The sequence below is a fragment of the Eucyclogobius newberryi genome, unplaced genomic scaffold, assembly GCF_026437365.1.
Source record: "Eucyclogobius newberryi isolate DKJ021-1_F unplaced genomic scaffold, fEucNew1.0.hap1 SCAF_22, whole genome shotgun sequence".
NCBI lineage: Eukaryota > Metazoa > Chordata > Actinopteri > Gobiiformes > Gobiidae > Eucyclogobius > Eucyclogobius newberryi.
The window spans coordinates 24,764,886-24,781,128 of NW_027315857.1; the positions used below are offsets into that span (position 1 = coordinate 24,764,886).

The 16,243-nt window shown below is 45.7% G+C and overlaps 1 protein-coding gene across 1 annotated transcript in view; it reads left to right on the forward strand.

Moving 5' to 3' along the window:
- LOC140371676 (solute carrier family 12 member 6-like) overlaps positions 1-16,243 on the forward strand; it is a 48,339-nt gene that overhangs the window by 12,770 nt on the left and 19,326 nt on the right. Inside the window, exons 3-11 of the mRNA XM_072458858.1 lie at positions 1,211-1,305; positions 5,093-5,221; positions 7,171-7,317; positions 8,772-8,826; positions 12,061-12,191; positions 12,866-13,107; positions 14,171-14,298; positions 15,099-15,275; positions 16,013-16,174. Coding sequence (XP_072314959.1) covers positions 1,211-1,305; positions 5,093-5,221; positions 7,171-7,317; positions 8,772-8,826; positions 12,061-12,191; positions 12,866-13,107; positions 14,171-14,298; positions 15,099-15,275; positions 16,013-16,174 — 1,266 coding nt within the window. The remainder of the gene's footprint in view (positions 1-1,210; positions 1,306-5,092; positions 5,222-7,170; positions 7,318-8,771; positions 8,827-12,060; positions 12,192-12,865; positions 13,108-14,170; positions 14,299-15,098; positions 15,276-16,012; positions 16,175-16,243) is intronic.

The following is a 16,243-nucleotide window of genomic DNA, read 5'->3' on the forward strand; positions in this document are numbered from 1 at the left end:
TGATCACGATTATTGAGACTGACCGAACCACAGTAACATTTTTAATTTTCTTTTATTCCCGTGGTCTGACGCGTGACTGTTCCTCAAGTTTGTGACCGACAAAATAAAGTCAAAAGTGACAAAACCCGCCAGATATAAAAGTTCTTTACGTTCAGCTCTATTTTTTGGGGACGAGATGTTGAACTAAAAATACTTACTTTTGCTTCTGAAATTGTCACGATGATTGTTCTCCTGAATAATTGCGATTATCGATTTAACGTAATAATCGTGACATCCCTGGCTTAGAGAAAAGGTCTAAAATGAATAGAACAAACCTATGAAATGACAGGAGGCGACGTGTCTCGGCTCCGTGAGTAGAAAAGTACGAGCCGAACAACTTTTACCACTCAAGGAAAAACTCTGTGAAAAAACCTGCATTATCTAAATTCTTAAACTTCTCCAACTGACGTTTAGCGGCTCGCTTCAAGGTCTGACGGTGTTCATGCGTGTTTTTATTCCCTCCACTTTTGGCAGTGTAAATGTGTGCTTCATAAATCACCTTGACCTCGATCTAACGTTAACAATCTCGCACAATTAATGTTCATAATCTCGCACAATTTAAATTATTGATTGGACCGATTTGATTCATTTCACAGCCGTCCGTCAAATCTTCGTCCGCATTAAGACTTTTCAGTTTTTCTCGCTCGTAACGTCAACCGGCCCATTCTTTGCCGTGGACGCCTCTCCACAGCGCTGACCTGTAACGCAAGGTGGTAGTCTCAAGGCGCCGATAACGCCTCCGTGGAAACGAAGCATCCGCCGCTACAGATGTCGCATCAATCAAACAAAAACGGGTTGAAACACGGCGACCGAAGGCTTCTGGATAGAGACTATTTACCTAAAAAAAAGTGTATTTTTGATGAAAGTCAGAAATTGTTTATCATTTTTTGACACTTTGATTTAATAACGCCACTGTTTTTGTGACTAACACCTTTTCATACGCATTTTATAGTCCGTATAGTCCAGAGAACCATGATCAAAATGTGACTTCCATTTTTATTTTTAGAGTCGACCAGTCACGATTCGCTATTTTTTTTTTTTTTTTTACGACCAAAGCGTGAAATACTGTGTCCGTAAATACTTGTCCGCCTCATGCAAACAGTCTTTCGCCGTTACATTTGCGTTACGACTGGCATGACCTGTCTGATGAAGTCACCGCCTGTGCTTCCAGGTGACGGCAACTCCAAAATCTCCAGCGTCTACATCAACAACAGCCACGGCGTCGACGATGACGACTTCTACGACAGAAACCTGGCCTTGTTCGAGGTGAACGCAGCTGTTTTCAAAATGATCCATTTGTTTACTCAAAGATCGTATGTGGCACTCGTAGAATGAAATGAACAGATAATTGATTTTACCATTACAGATTAGCTCTAGGATAGTTATCATTATTGAGTCTTGATCTTGAACTTGTATAAAGCAATATAATATAAAAGGCTAGCTTGCTTTATATAATTACCCACAACAACAAGCATCCCGACCAATTGCTTGTTTCTATGGCGATGAGTTTAATTCGGGCCAAATACTGTGGAATAATCTTGGCAAAGCATTAATCTGCACTTCGAAACTGTTAAGAGGGCGGTAAAAAGTGAATCAATTAATCGCAACAAATCGAGGCGATTGTCGGGAGACGTTTAACGACTCGTACTCAAAACGTCACGGGAAACGCCCTCCGTCAGGACGTCCTCGAGCTGCGTCTCCTTGACTCGGATGTTAAATGTAAAAATCGGATGTTTACAGACATTTTGCTTTCTAACTAATAGAAACAACAATCACTAGGCTAATTGATTAGCAAATGAATTGTTAGTTACAGCCCTACTTTTAACCATAAATACAGTGACAAGAAAAATGACTCCCACGTTTTTACAAAAATCATATTAACAAAATGGGGCCGGTGCAGAGAGATCTGGGCGGCAGTCGACGGCAGGGGCCTCGGCGACCAGATCTCCAGACACAGAGACTAACTCTGGGGACATGGAATGTCACCTAGCTTGTGCGGGAGGTTGAGCGATACCGACTAGATATAGTCGGCCTCACCTCCACGCACAGTTTGGGCTCTGGAACCCATCTCCTCGAGAGGGGTTGGACGCTCCACTTCTCTGGTGTTGCCCGCGGGGAGAGGCGGCGGGCTGGTGTGGGCTTGCTGATAGCCCCTCAGCTCAGCCGCCGTGTTGGAGTTCACCCCAGTGAACGAGAGGGTCGCGTCCCTCCGCCTTCGGGTGGGGGACAGGTCTCTCACTGTTGTGGCGGCCTACGGGCCGAACAGCAGTGCAGAGTACCCGGCCTTCTTGGAGTCCTTGGGAGGGGTACTGGACACTGCACCGACCGGGGACTCCGTTGTTCTACTGGGGGACTTCAACGCCCACGTGGGCAATGACAGTGACACCTGGAGAGGGGTGATCGGGAAGAACGGCTTCCCCGATCTGAACCCGAGCGGTGTTCAGTTATTGGACTTCTGTGCTAGCCACGGATTGTCCATAACGAACACCATGTTCAAGCACAAGGGTGTCCATCAGTGCACATGGCACCAGGACACCCTAGGCCGGAGGTCAATGATCGACTTTGTTGTCGTGTCATCAGACCTCCGGCCGCGTGTCTTGGACACTCGGGTGAAGAGAGGGGCAGAGTTGTCAACCGATCACCACCTGGTGGTGAGTTGGATCCGCTGGCGGAGGAGGAAGCCGGACAGACTTGGCAGACCCAAGCGCATTGTGAGGGTCTGTTGGGAACGTCTAGTGGAGCCCTCTGTCAGTAGGGTATTCAACTCGCACCTCCGGGAGAGCTTCTCCCATGTCCCGGGGGAGGCTGGGGACATTGAGTCCGAGTGGACCATGTTCTCCGCCTCCATTGTTGATGCGGCTGCTCGGAGCTGTGGTCGCAAGGTCTCCGGTGCCTGTCGTGGCGGCAACCCCCGAACCCGGTGGTGGACACCGGAAGTAAGGGATGCCGTCAGACTGAAGAAGGAGGCCTATCAGGCCACTCTGGCTTGTAGGTCTCCGGAGGTCATCGACGGGTATCGGCAGGCCAAGCGAGCCGCGGCTCGTGCTGTCGCAGAGGCAAAAACCCGGGCCTGGGAGGAGTTCGGGGAGGCCCTGGAGGAGGACTATCGGTCGGCACCAAAGAAATTCTGGCAAACCGTCCGGCGCCTCAGGAGGGGGAAGCAGTGTCTCACCAACACCGTTTACGGTGCGGGTGGAGGCCTGCTGACCTCGACTGGGGATGTCGTCGGACGGTGGAAGGAATACTTTGAGGATCTCCTTAATCCCTCAGTCACGTCTTCCGAAGAGGAAGTAGAGACCGGGGACTCGGAGGCTGGCTCATCCATCACCCAAGCTGAAGTCACTGAGGTTGTTCGCAAACTCCTCGGTGGCAGGGCTCCGGGGGTGGATGAGATCCGCCCTGAGTACCTAAAGTATCTGGATGTTGTAGGACTGTCTTGGTTGACACGTCTCTACAACATGGCGTGGCGTTCGGGGACCGTGCCTCTGGACTGGCAGACCGGGGTGGTGGTCCCTCTGTTCAAGAAGGGGGACCGGAGGGTGTGTTCCAACTACAGAGGGATCACACTCCTCAGCCTCCCGGGTAAGGTCTATTCCAAGGTACTGGAGAGGAGAATCCTACCGATAGTCGAACCTCGGGTTCAGGAGGAGCAGAGTGGTTTTCGTCCCGGTCGTGGAACACTGGACCAGCTCTATACCCTCCATCGGGTGCTCGAGGGTTCATGGGAGTTTGCCCAACCAGTCCACATGTGCTTTGTGGATCTGGAGAAGGCTTTCGACCGTGTCCCTCGGGGTGTCCTTTGGGGGGTGCTCCGGGAGTACGGGGTCCGGGGCCCTTTGCTCAGGGCTGTCCGGTCCCTGTATGACCGGAGCAGGAGCTGTGTTCGCATTGCCGGCAGTAAGTCAGACCTGTTCCCAGTGCATGTTGGACTCCGCCAGGGCTGCCCTGTGTCACCGGTTCTGTTCATGATTTTTATGGACAGAATTTCTAGGCGCAGTCAGGGGTCGGAGGGTGTCCGGTGTGGGGACCACAGGATCTCATCTCTGCTGTTTGCAGACGATGTTGTCCTGATGGCTCCATCAAACTGTTGGACCTGCAACATGCACTGGGACGGTTTGCAGCCGAGTGTGAAGCGGCTGGGATGAGAATCAGCACCTCCAAATCCGAGGCCATGGTTCTTGACCGGAAAAAGGTGGCTTGCCCTCTTCAGGTGGGTGGGGAGTCCTTGCCCCAAGTGGAGGAGTTCAAGTATCTTGGGGTCTTGTTCACGAGTGAGGGAAGGATGGAGCGTGAGATCGACAGGCGGATCGGTGCAGCGGCTGCAGTGATGCAGTCGCATCGGACCGTTGTGGTAAAGAGGGAGTTGAGCCGAAAGGCAAAGCTCTCTATTTACCGGTCGGTCTACGTTCCTACCCTCACCTATGGTCATGAGCTTTGGGTAGTGACCGAAAGAACAAGATCGCGGATACAAGCGGTCGAAATGAGTTTCCTCCGCCGTGTGGCTGGGCGCTCCCTTAGAGATAGGGTGAGGAGCTCGGCCACACGGGGGGAGCTCGGAGTAGAGCCGCTGCTCCTCCACGTCGAGAGGAGCCAGCTGAGGTGGCTCGGGCATCTGTTCCGGATGCCTCCTGGGCGCCTCCCTCGGGAGGTGTTTCAGGCATGTCCCACCGGGAAGAGGCCCCGGGGAAGACCCAGGACACGCTAGAGAGACTATGTCTCTCGGCTGGCCTGGGAACGCCTCGGGATCCCCCCGGAGGAGTTAGAGGAAGTGTCTGGGGAGAAGGAAGTCTGGGAGTCCCTGCTCAGACTGCTGCCCCCGCGACCCGGCCCCGGATAAAGCGGCAGAAGATGGATGGATGGATAGATGGATATTAACAAAATGGTCAAAATGTTTGTCAAAAGCAAAAAAAGATTTGAATAAAACAAACCATTCTGTCAACACGTTGTGATATTTGTCTTGATGTGGGCCACCTCACATTCTCCCATGTTTTAGTTTGAAACAAACCGACGCAGAATTCTTTTACCGTTCTCATTGTCATTTGTGCCTGTTCAGGAGGAGATGGACACGCGGCCCAAAGTCTCGTCTCTGCTCAACCGTTTGGCGAACTACACGAACCTCACCCAAGGTGCTAAAGAGCACGAGGAGGCGGAGAGCATCGGGGAAAAGAAGAAGTCCAGAAAGGTAATGGTCTGGTTCAACCGCGGGGCAAGGGCGGGGCATAAGCAGGGGCGGGGCATAAGCAGGGGCGGGGCATAAGCAGGGGCGGGGCATAAGCAGGGGCGGGGCATAAGCAGGGGCGGGGCATAAGCAGGGGCGGGGCATAAGCAGGGGCGGGGCATAAGCAGGGGGAGGGCGGGGCATAAGCAGGGCCAAACTAAGGACTAAATTTGGATCAAACAAGCATCAATGCACTCTAATCTAATACTTATTAATACTGGCTGAAAAATCAAATTTAGATTTTTCAGCCAGTATTAGTTTTGTAATAAGATTCATTGCTAAAAAAACAACAACACTACAAGACATTTACAAGTAGAAGAAGGAGGGGAGAAACAAAGAACAATCAACAAGTAAAGAAAGAAAAATATAAAAATGAATGCAGCTCTGCCAGTTAATCTAAACTAAACTCTAGACTTTATGACATCTTTTCAGGTCAAAAGGTTGAACCAAAGCAATGATAAGAATAATCTTAACAGCGCCGTAAAACGCTGTGGCTCGTAAAGCTAGTGTTTTGTGCACCCGTCTGTGCACCCGTTTGTGCACTAGAGAAAGAACAAAAAAGGTAAAGAACAAAAAACAAGTCACGAAAGAAAAAACGTTTTTTGCTCCAATTTTGTGCACTAAAGAAATGGAGGTGAAGTAAAGCAAGAACAAAAAACAAAGAAAGAACACGTTTAGTGCGGCCCTTTAGTAGGGCCTCTTAGTGCGGCCCTTTAGTGCGGCTCTTTAGTGCGGCTCTTTAGTGGGGCCTCTTAGTGCGGCCTCTTAGTGCGGCCTCTTAGTGCGGCCTCTTAGTGCGGCCTCTTAGTGCGGCCTCTTAGTGCGGCTCTTTAGTGCGGCTCTTTAGTGCGGCCCTTTAGTGGGGCCTCTTAGTGCGGCTCTTTAGTGCGGCTCTTTAGTGGGGCCCTTTAGTGGGGCCTCTTAGTGCGGCTCTTTAGTGCACTAAAAAGACAAAAAGTGCGTTTCTGCAGTAGAAGGTCCTTATCTCCAGTGTCCACAGTGAAAGCGCTGGGTTTCCACAGCGTGACGGGAACGTGACCCTCAGACAGACGCCGCAGATAAAGAGCCAGCGCCGCAGATAACGGCTTTCACCACCTTCACGTTCCCTCGCCGCATAACGCCTTTCACCACCTTCACGTTCCCTCGCCACATAACGCCTTTCACCACCTTCACGTTCCCTCGCCGCATAACGCCTTTCACCACCTTCACGTTCCCTCGCCACATAACGCCTTTCACCACCTTCACGTTCCCTCGCCACATAACGCCTTTCACCACCTTCACGTTCCCTCGCCACATAACGCCTTTCACCACCTTCACGTTCCCTCGCCGCATAACGCCTTTCACCACCTTCACGTTCCCTCGCCACATAACGCCTTTCACCACCTTCACGTTCCCTCGCCGCATAACGCCTTTCACCACCTTCACGTTCCCTCGCCGCATAACGCCTTTCACCACCTTCACGTTCCCTCGCCGCATAACGCCTTTCACCACCTTCACGTTCCCTCGCCGCATAACGCCTTTCACCACCTTCACGTTCCCTCGCCGCATAACGCCTTTCACCACCTTCACGTTCCCTCGCCGCATAACGCCTTTCACCACCTTCACGTTCCCTCGCCGCATAACGCCTTTCACCACCTTCACGTTCCCTCGCCGCATAACGCCTTTCACCACCTTCACGTTCCCTCGCCGCATAACGCTCCACATGTGACACTGGTGAGTCGTCATATTTAAAAATGATCGCAGTAGAACAGTGATGTGGGCGGGGCTAGGGGGCAGGTGAAACACATGACCCTCGGTTGCAGGACAAAATTCAAACATGCAGGAATCAGTCAAAACACAACTTTGAGCAAAGAATGCCATAACGTCTGGCGGCGGCACACATTAGTTTACGGCGTTGCTCTCTCGCCCCGCAGTCTCCGCGGATGGGCACGTTCATGGGCGTGTACCTGCCGTGTCTTCAGAACATCTTTGGCGTGATCCTGTTCCTCCGTCTGACGTGGGTGGTGGGCACAGCGGGCGTGCTCCAGGGTCTCTGCATCGTCTTCATCTGCTGCTGCTGCGTACGTACCTCAGTTTTTAAATCAACCTACGGTCCAATAAATGCATCTAAATGTAAATAAAGTTTTAAAACTGTCCGTTTTTGTTAGATTAACTTTGTTTTGTCATTCTGAAAGTGTGATCGGTTACAAAGTTGAGATAAAATGTACGAGTTCACTGTAATTGCAAATTAACTTTTTTTTTTTTTCCCACGCAGAATAATCATAACATTAGAATTTGGTATTGTGACATCTCTATGTATCCAAAAACTGTATTCGGGTAAGAATAAAGTCACCTAAAAATAGAAGTTGAAGTACATAATAGCGGTCCAAAAAATTACTTGTAAGAATAACATCTGATTTATAATTTAAGTTACTTGATTTTAGGCTGCCCCAAATTAATTGTCTGTTTGCTGTAACCCGACCCACCATTTTTCAAGTGGGTAGGTAGGTAGGTAAATTCTTTTTTTTTTTTAAACTTTGAAGGCAAAAAAAAGATCCAAAATTAATTGTATGTTTGGTGTAACCCTACCAATTTTTTTCAAGTGGGTAGTTTACTTTAAAGCATAAAAAATTCTAAATTTGTATATAGAATTTAATGATAATTTGCCTATGAAATTAAGTTAATATAATCATTTATCAAAAGAGATGCTACTGTAAATGTACAAAACAAAAAAATGAATAAGTCCATTTTTGTACAGGAAAATTATTTTATTTTTTGGCCATTTTCATGTCGTAGAATCGTCGACGTCTTGGTCATCGTATATGACAAATTCTGCATATTTCAGCCACTGTCAAATCCCGTTTTCTCTATTCTGCCAGTGACACGCAGTGTCCTCCAGGGGTCAGGCTTCAACAGACAATGTTCAACGTTCTCCGCTCGTGTTAAGTTTCATTTTCATTTATTTTTCAGCTTCGTAATATTTTTAGCGAGTTCCAGTGATACAAAATTATTCAACACAGCACTTTTTGGGGAAAGAACGGTCGGTGAGTCGGCGAAATATAAGAAAAATAAAAGAATTTGGCATAATTTTGACAAAATGCTGATATTTTTTTTTTCAGTCGGCTATAATTTTGACGGCTCGGTCGGGTTACGGCAAACAGACATATTATTTTGCTCTGCCTTATTGGAAAGACAACGATGTACGCAAATAATCACCCACAAAATCTGGTTTTCTCATAGCTGTAGACACAAAAATGAAGAGGCCAATTAATGAAATGGCATCTGTAGGAGCGGTGCAAGAAAAGTAAACCTTCAAATCATTTTTTGTTGAGTCGCGCCTCTTTAGAAGTGGCAAGTCCCAAAAGTGGCGCTACAATGGCAGAAAACAAGTTAAAAATAGTTAAAGAAATCATGAACTGAACTTGTCCAAATCTGGTCTCGTTCTCGCTGACACAATCTCTATCAATTTTTTTCTCGTTGAGTTTTTACACATTGTTGAATTCTAAATGTCTCAGCTTCTTTGTCTCTTTTCCAGACGCTGTTAACGGCCATTTCGATGAGCGCCATCGCCACGAACGGAGTTGTACCAGGTATGTTGTGAGCGCATCGCACCCATCCCTGTCAGAGCGGCTAAAGACTCGGGGAGTACCGTATTATCTGGACTATAAATTGCTCCAGAGTATAAATCACACCCGAGCCAAACCTATGTAAAAAGGTGCGACTTACAATCCGGAAAATACTGTTGATACAAATAAACCGTGACGTACCTAAGCCACGGCCAGAAAACACTTGAAATACGCTTTTTAAATAATCACTGCATTAAATATTTAAATACTGAATTGGAAGACTCTCCATGGGTTGCACTTTACTTAAAGGACTGTTTTTACTGTTATTTGGCCTGCGATGATGATTTGATGTGACTTGTCGACTATAAAGTAATAATCCTCGCAATCCTACGTTGACAATTGTGTTTTGTTTCATAATGAAGGCAGGGACATCTTTGAGAGGTGGAACTAAAAATAAAAACAATTTGATTTTTATAAATAACACACTTCCGAAACACTATCCACCTTGAAGCCTTTTGTCACTATATTTCAACCTTTATTTCTATTGTACATGCATTTTTCACCAAAGAATAGTTTGTCCCGTTAATTATAAAAAAAAATCTTGTCCTTGCTCTTGACTTTTGCTTTGGCTTCTCATATTTAAAACTTTAGAAAGTATGCGGGACTTGATCTAGATCAGGATTTGTGTTAGCGCTCCAGCTACTGGCAGCAGAGGGAATTACCTTGTGTTTCCCCAACAAGGCAGTGAAGGGGATTTGAGGGAGAAATGCTCAATACGTGTCTAGATAAGATCTATAAAGGTGCAGTACCTGAATTTTACTTTTTTTTTTTATGTGAAAACAAGGCTATTTTAAAGTCTACAATGTAGACTTTATAAAGAGAACTTTCATGTAGACTCAATGATGTCATCTGTGTGCAACGGAAACAAATTAAAACAAATCCTGATATTGCCGTTCAACGCCACAAATCTGGGAAATTGGAAACTAAGGCTTTTTGAAAGTGGCGCAAGAAAGGGCCACGAAACAAGCTAAATACAACTCCAGCTACATTTCTGATGAGGAACAATGTTAGAACGTGATCAAAAGCTCAATAAATAATGCCCAACAATGTTTTGAGATCGTTCTAATGATGTGTCTATGTCTTGTGTCCCCACCTCTGTCCCAAATCTCAGGGTCTTTACTCTCCATCGACTTCACCTTCCAACTCCTCCAAACTCAAATGTCAGAGCAGTCCTCCTGGCATTTTCATAATCAAACTCAGAGCAGACGCTTCACAATGTCGATATTAACCGGAGTCTAAAGGCCATTCGTCAATCCTCTGAACCTTTCCATCAGACTCACTGCATTGCAAAAAATATACCAGTGAAATGACTTGAATTCAGAATATTAATGTTGCTTTGAGAAGTTTTTGGAGAAGTTATTGGAAAAAGTTTTTGGAGAGGTTTTAGGGACGTTTTTGAACAAATGTTTTTGGAGATGTTTTTGAGTTGTTTCTGAAAATGTTTTTAAGAGACATTTTTGAGATATTTCTGAAAAGTTATTAAATTAAAAAAATGTATAAATCACTATTTTTTCCCCGATACCGATATTAAGACGTTATTTAATTCCGATATAAATGTGTTAAAACATGTCTTTAAACGTATTGGTTGCAGTGTTAACTTTGACAAATTATTAATTCAGATTTAGTTTTTTGTTGAAAATGAAAAAAATTATCAAGCTTTTGTTAAAACAAATTTTTAGTTTTAATCTACTTTTAGTCAGTGAAAATGTTACTAATTCAGTCGACCGGATAGCTATAGTTTTAGTCTTAATTATTACGTTTTTTCTCCCCACTTTGATTATATTTAGTCGACCAAAAAACTACAACAAAAAAACTTGCTCGACAAAATCAACACTAATTAGCCGCGGTTCAATTGTCGACGAACGTGAAATATCTGTCAAATTAATCAGAAAAGTGCAAAAAATGTAGCATTATTGTCTTATTCGTCACTTTTTTATTATTAATCTGCTCTTTTTGTAGCATTTTTTTAAACCATAAACTATTTTACAATGTGACATATTTTCAAAACACATTTACTCATTAGGCCAACGTTTTATTCCTAAATAATTGTCAGTTCACAAACGGGACGAATTAAAGTTGCACGAGGTAACTTTCCGTCAACACTTTTTGTCTCACAATCGGTCGGATTGAGACAAAATCTTCTCAAAGCAAAATCCGGGACTCGAGTCGTTTCCAAGCTTTTTGCTCCATCTCCCTGGAAGATGCTCGTTTTTACTGTTAATGTAGAAATGTAAAAAGAAAAGTGTTTGGCTTCTTTAAATCGCTTGCTTTTTTTGTGCCACTTCTTAGATTATGTTAAAACTGAAGGAATAAAGATGATTAAATTGAATTATTATTTATTTTGCTTTTTATTGTTTGTGTTTGTCCCACTAAAAAGCAAAAATATAAATTAAGAAAAAAACTAAAATAATTAAATTTCAACAGGCATTAAAAAAATAAAAATAAAATTAAAATCAATAAAGAAATTGCCAGTTTTTTTCTTTTTCGGTATACAACATTTTTTTTAATTCAGCCCTATTGGATTTCGACGTAAACGACGCGCACTTGAAGCCGAGTACTTTGTCTTTTTACGGATATTCTGGAGGCGCTGAACTTCAAATGAGTCAGACTTTCATTTGCAGAATGATTTTCGACTGTGGTACTTTTCATTTCTCCAGTGTAACATTTATGCTTGTCTCCTAAGCATAGTTTGACTTTTGTCTGTCTCCTTTGTCATGACGCCATCACGTTACTAACATCCATCCTTCTCTCTTTTCCACGCTCCTCTTCTTCCACTTCCTTTTCTTCTCTCTTCCTTCCTCCATCACCTCCTCATCTCCACATCCTTCTCTCCTTGTGTCCTTCCCTCTCCTCCATCCCTTATCTCCCTCCTCTTCTTCCTCTCCTCGTCTCCCTGTCCCTCCTCTCCTCATCTCATTCCCCTCCTTTCTCTCCTCGTCTCCTTACTCTCCTTGTCTCCTCATCCCTCTCCACGTCTCATTCCTCTCCACGTCTCCTTCCTCTCCACGTCTCCTTCCTCTCCTCTCCACGTCTCCTTCCTCCCCACGTCTCCTTCCACGTCTCCTTCCTCTCCACGTCTCCTTCCTCTCCACCTGTCCTTCCGCTCCACATTGCCTTCCTCTCCTTCCTCTCCACAACTTCCTCCTCTCTTCTCCTCTCCTCGTCTCCTCCATCCCTCGCCTCCTCATGTCCTTGCAGCTGGAGGCTCGTACTTCATGATCAGCCGCTCGTTGGGGCCGGAGTTTGGCGGCGCCGTGGGGCTGTGTTTTTATTTGGGGACGACGTTCGCCGGAGCCATGTACATCCTGGGAGCCATCGAGATCCTCCTGGTGAGTGGCTCTCTGGGGGAAAAAAAGTCCACACACTTTGCATTCTCATGGCTTTGATTTGCTTTTCAACGCACTTTTGGTCGGCGTGGCATTCGCACGTCGGACTCGGAAAACGCAAAAATGTCTCAGAGTTTGTTTATTTTCAAATTTTACCTATGAATTGGCTTGGATAAGATTTAGTGTTGGCACAAAAAAATCACTAGAGTTGTAAATAACGATTATTCTAGTCGACAAGTCAAACAGTCGACAAGTCAAACGGATATTTCTATTGCGAATTTTTTTTGCCAAAACCATGTGTAAATATGGTGTTTAAAGGCTTCTAGAGAGGGAATATTTATGAATCAAGCGTGCTATTGCTGAAAATGAGAAATTGTTTCCTTTTTTATGCAATAATGCCACTGTATCTGTTAGAAATAAGTCTTTTTGTATGTGTTTTACAGTCTCAAGTCCAGAAAACATCACTATTATTTAATGTATTTATCTCTATCTGGTTTCTCTACAAGCAGTAACAGAATATCCAGCTAAAATGTCAATAAAACAATAAAACGCGCACACTGGAACTCCGGATATGTGCCTTAAACTCATTAGAAGGTTCATAAAAAGTCGTTTTACCTGGTTGAACAAAGGGCTGGAGAAAAGGCTCATTATCCTCCCGTCTTGTTTGTCTCTTCCAGATGTACATGGCGCCGGAGGCGGCCATCTTCTCGGCCAAAGGTCCTGACGGCGAGGGCGCGGCCATGCTGAACAACATGCGCGTGTACGGCTCCATCTGCCTCCTGCTCATGTCGCTGCTCGTGTTCGTCGGCGTCAAGTACGTCAACAAGCTGGCGTCCGTCTTCCTCGCCTGCGTCATCGTCTCCATCCTGTCCATCTACGTCGGCGCCCTGGTCTCCGCCTTCAAGCCACCGCACTTCAAGTCAGTACAACGCTGCCGCCGAGCACTCGGTCGCGCCGGTTCCAAGGGGTTTGCGCCGGTTCCAAGGGGTTTGCGCCGGTTCCAAGGGGTTTGCGCCGGTTCCAAGGGGGTCTCGTCCCGTTCCAAGGGGGTCTCGCCCCGTTCCAAGGGGGTCGCGCCCCGTTCCAAGGGCGACGCGCCCCGGTTCAAGGATCGCGCCCCGGTTCAAGGATCGCGCCCCGGTTCAAGGATCGCGCCCCGGTTCAAGGGGTCGCATCTGTCCGCGTGAAACAAAAGAACCGCCGCCGTCAGCGGACATGAGCTAAAAAGTGAAACCGTTCAGAAAGCGGGGCCGTCGTTCCACATCAAATAACAATAAAAGTTAAACGTTTGCGGATCATACTTTTTTATGTTTCTTTAAAAAGGTCCAAGTTGTCCTGTGCGGGTAATTAGGCCACGATGATTATTACGATGATTATAATTCTGTTGTAGTTAGATCATGCTTATCTAGATTGTACACACTTTGAAGCAGTGGCCCCCAACGATTTTTTTCCCGTAAGGTCCGGTGTGGTCAGACCATGTGTTTCCAGGGGCCAGTTACGACGGCGTGATGTGTGTTCAAACACTTGTTCTAAACACTTTTTAATTGTCTTTTTACTGATACTTGATGTTTATTTGGCTTCATTTTTCAGAGTAAAACACAGGGACATAGAAATTGACTATAAAACAAAAGTAAATAAGTATATAACCTTTTTTGGGCCCCGCCCGGTGGTTGGGGACCCGGTCGCTAAAAAGCAAATGAAAATCCTTTTTTTTTTTTATAACTAAGAATGAAAAATGATAGATTTTTATCAATAATACACTTAAGCCTTCAGCCTGTTCATCACCTCTCGTGGTCATTTTGGTCACGCTTTCTGACCTCAGACGCTACAATCGCCGAATTCTGTAATTACTGGGCCTATTCACATGATTTGGTACAGAGTTCAACGCCGTCTTTATCGGCACAAAGTAAATGATCTTATGTGGTATTTGCAGACGTGTGAGCCGACTCCAGGCTCTTTTGCTTATTGTCTGTCCTTCGTAGGGTTTGCATGCTGGGCAACAGAAGCATCAACGCCCACGACTTCGCCGATCGGATCTGCATGAAAACCATTGTTCTTCAGCAGCAGCAAAGCATCGAGGGAGACGACGGCAACTTCACTTCGACTTCAGGTGCGCGACGCAGCTTTTCTGAACTCGAACCTGGTATCGGCAATTAAACAAACTAAAACCTGTATGTTTTACATTTGAGCTGGTTCTGTTTTTGAACCGCTTTGTTTCAGTTGAACCTGGTTTAGTCTCTTTTTAGGGCCTGGTTTAGTCTCGTTTTAGGGCCTGGTTTAGTCTCTTTTTAGGTCTGGTTTAGTCTAGTTTTAGGTCTGGTTTAGTCTCGTTTTAGGTCTGGTTTAGTCTTGTTTTAGGTCTGGTTTAGTCTTGTTTTAGGTCTGGTTTAGTCTTGTTTTAGGTCTGGTTTAGTCTCGTTTTAGGTTTCTTTTAGTCTTGTTTTTGGTCTGGTTTAGTCTTGTTTTAGGTCTTGTTTAGTCTTGTTTTAGGTTTCGTTTAGTCTTGTTTTTAGGTCTGGTTTTAGGTCTTGTTTAGTCTTGTTTTAGGTCTGGTTTAGTCTTGTTTTAGGTCTCGTTTAGTCTCGTTTTAGTTTTCTTTTAGTCTTGTTTTAGGTCTGGTTTAGTCTTGTTTTAGGTCTTGTTTAGTCTTGTTTTAGGTTTCGTTTAGTCTTGTTTTTAGGTCTGGTTTTAGGTCTTGTCTAGTCTTGTTTTAGGTCTTGTTTAGTCTCGTTTTAGGTTTCGTTTAGTCTTGTTTAAGGCCCGGTTCTGTCCTGTTTATGGTCTGGTTTAGTCTTGTTTTAGGTTTGGTTTTGTCTCATTTTCGGCCTGGTTTAGGTCTCTATAGTAGACTCATTTACCATACCATCTCTCATCTCGTTCTACACCCCTTTAACTTCATACTTTCTACAGGAAATGTCACTTCGGCCCCCACACTTGGCCCCCTGGTGGACGTGGAGCAGACGACAGACCTGTGGAGACACTTCTGTCAGAGTCCTGAGCTCAACGCTTCATGTGACCAGTATTTCAACGACAACAACTTCACCGAGATCGACGGCATCCCTGGACTGGCCTCGGGCGTCATCTCGGGTATCTGTGCTTTTATCACATACAGTAGACCTGTTTTAGTCTCCTTTTATGCCTGGTTTAGTCTCCTTTCATGCCTGGTTCAATCTCCTTTTAGGCCTGGTTCAATCTCCTTTTAGACCTGGTTCAGTCTCTGTTTAGACCTGGTTCAGTCTCTGTTTAGACCTGGTTCAGTCTCCTTTTAGACCTGGTTCAGTCTCCTTTTAGACCTGGTTCAGTCTCCTTTTAGACCTGGTTCAGTCTCTGTTTAGACCTGGTTCAGTCTCTGTTTAGACCTGGTTCAGTCTCTGTTTAGACCTGGTTCAGTCTCCTTTTAGACCTGGTTCAGTCTGCTTTTAGGCCTGGTTCAGTCTCCTTTTAGACCTGGTTTAGTCTCCTTTTAGACCTGGTTTAGTCTCCTTTCATGCCTGGTTCAATCTCGTTTGAGACCTGGTTCAATCTCCTTTTAGACCTGGTTCAGTCTCCTTTTAGACCTGGTTTAGTCTCCTTTCATGCCTGGTTCAATCTCGTTTGAGACCTGGTTCAGTCTCCTTTTAGACCTGGTTCAGTCTCCTTTTAGACCTGGTTTAGTCTCCTTTCATGCCTGGTTCAATCTCGTTTGAGACCTGGTTCAGTCTCCTTTTAGGCCTGGTTCAGTCTCCTTTTAGACCTGGTTTGAAGCCTCCAGTCTGGTGCAAACACCCTGACGACAAAAGCTTCAAATCCTGCATTAAACCGTATCCATGACATCATTTCCGCAGAGAACCTTTGGAGCTCGTACCTGAGCAAAGGCGACGTCGTGGAGAAGCCCCGCCTCCCCTCCTCCCTCGCCCCCGCCCCCTCCATCGCCCAGCCCTACGTCTTCGCCGACATCACCACCTCCTTCACGCTGCTCGTCGGCATCTTCTTCCCCTCCGTCACAGGCGAGTCGATTCCTCTTTGTCCACTCACTTTTAATCATTTTTTTATGTTTTAATCGTCATTTTCAATAC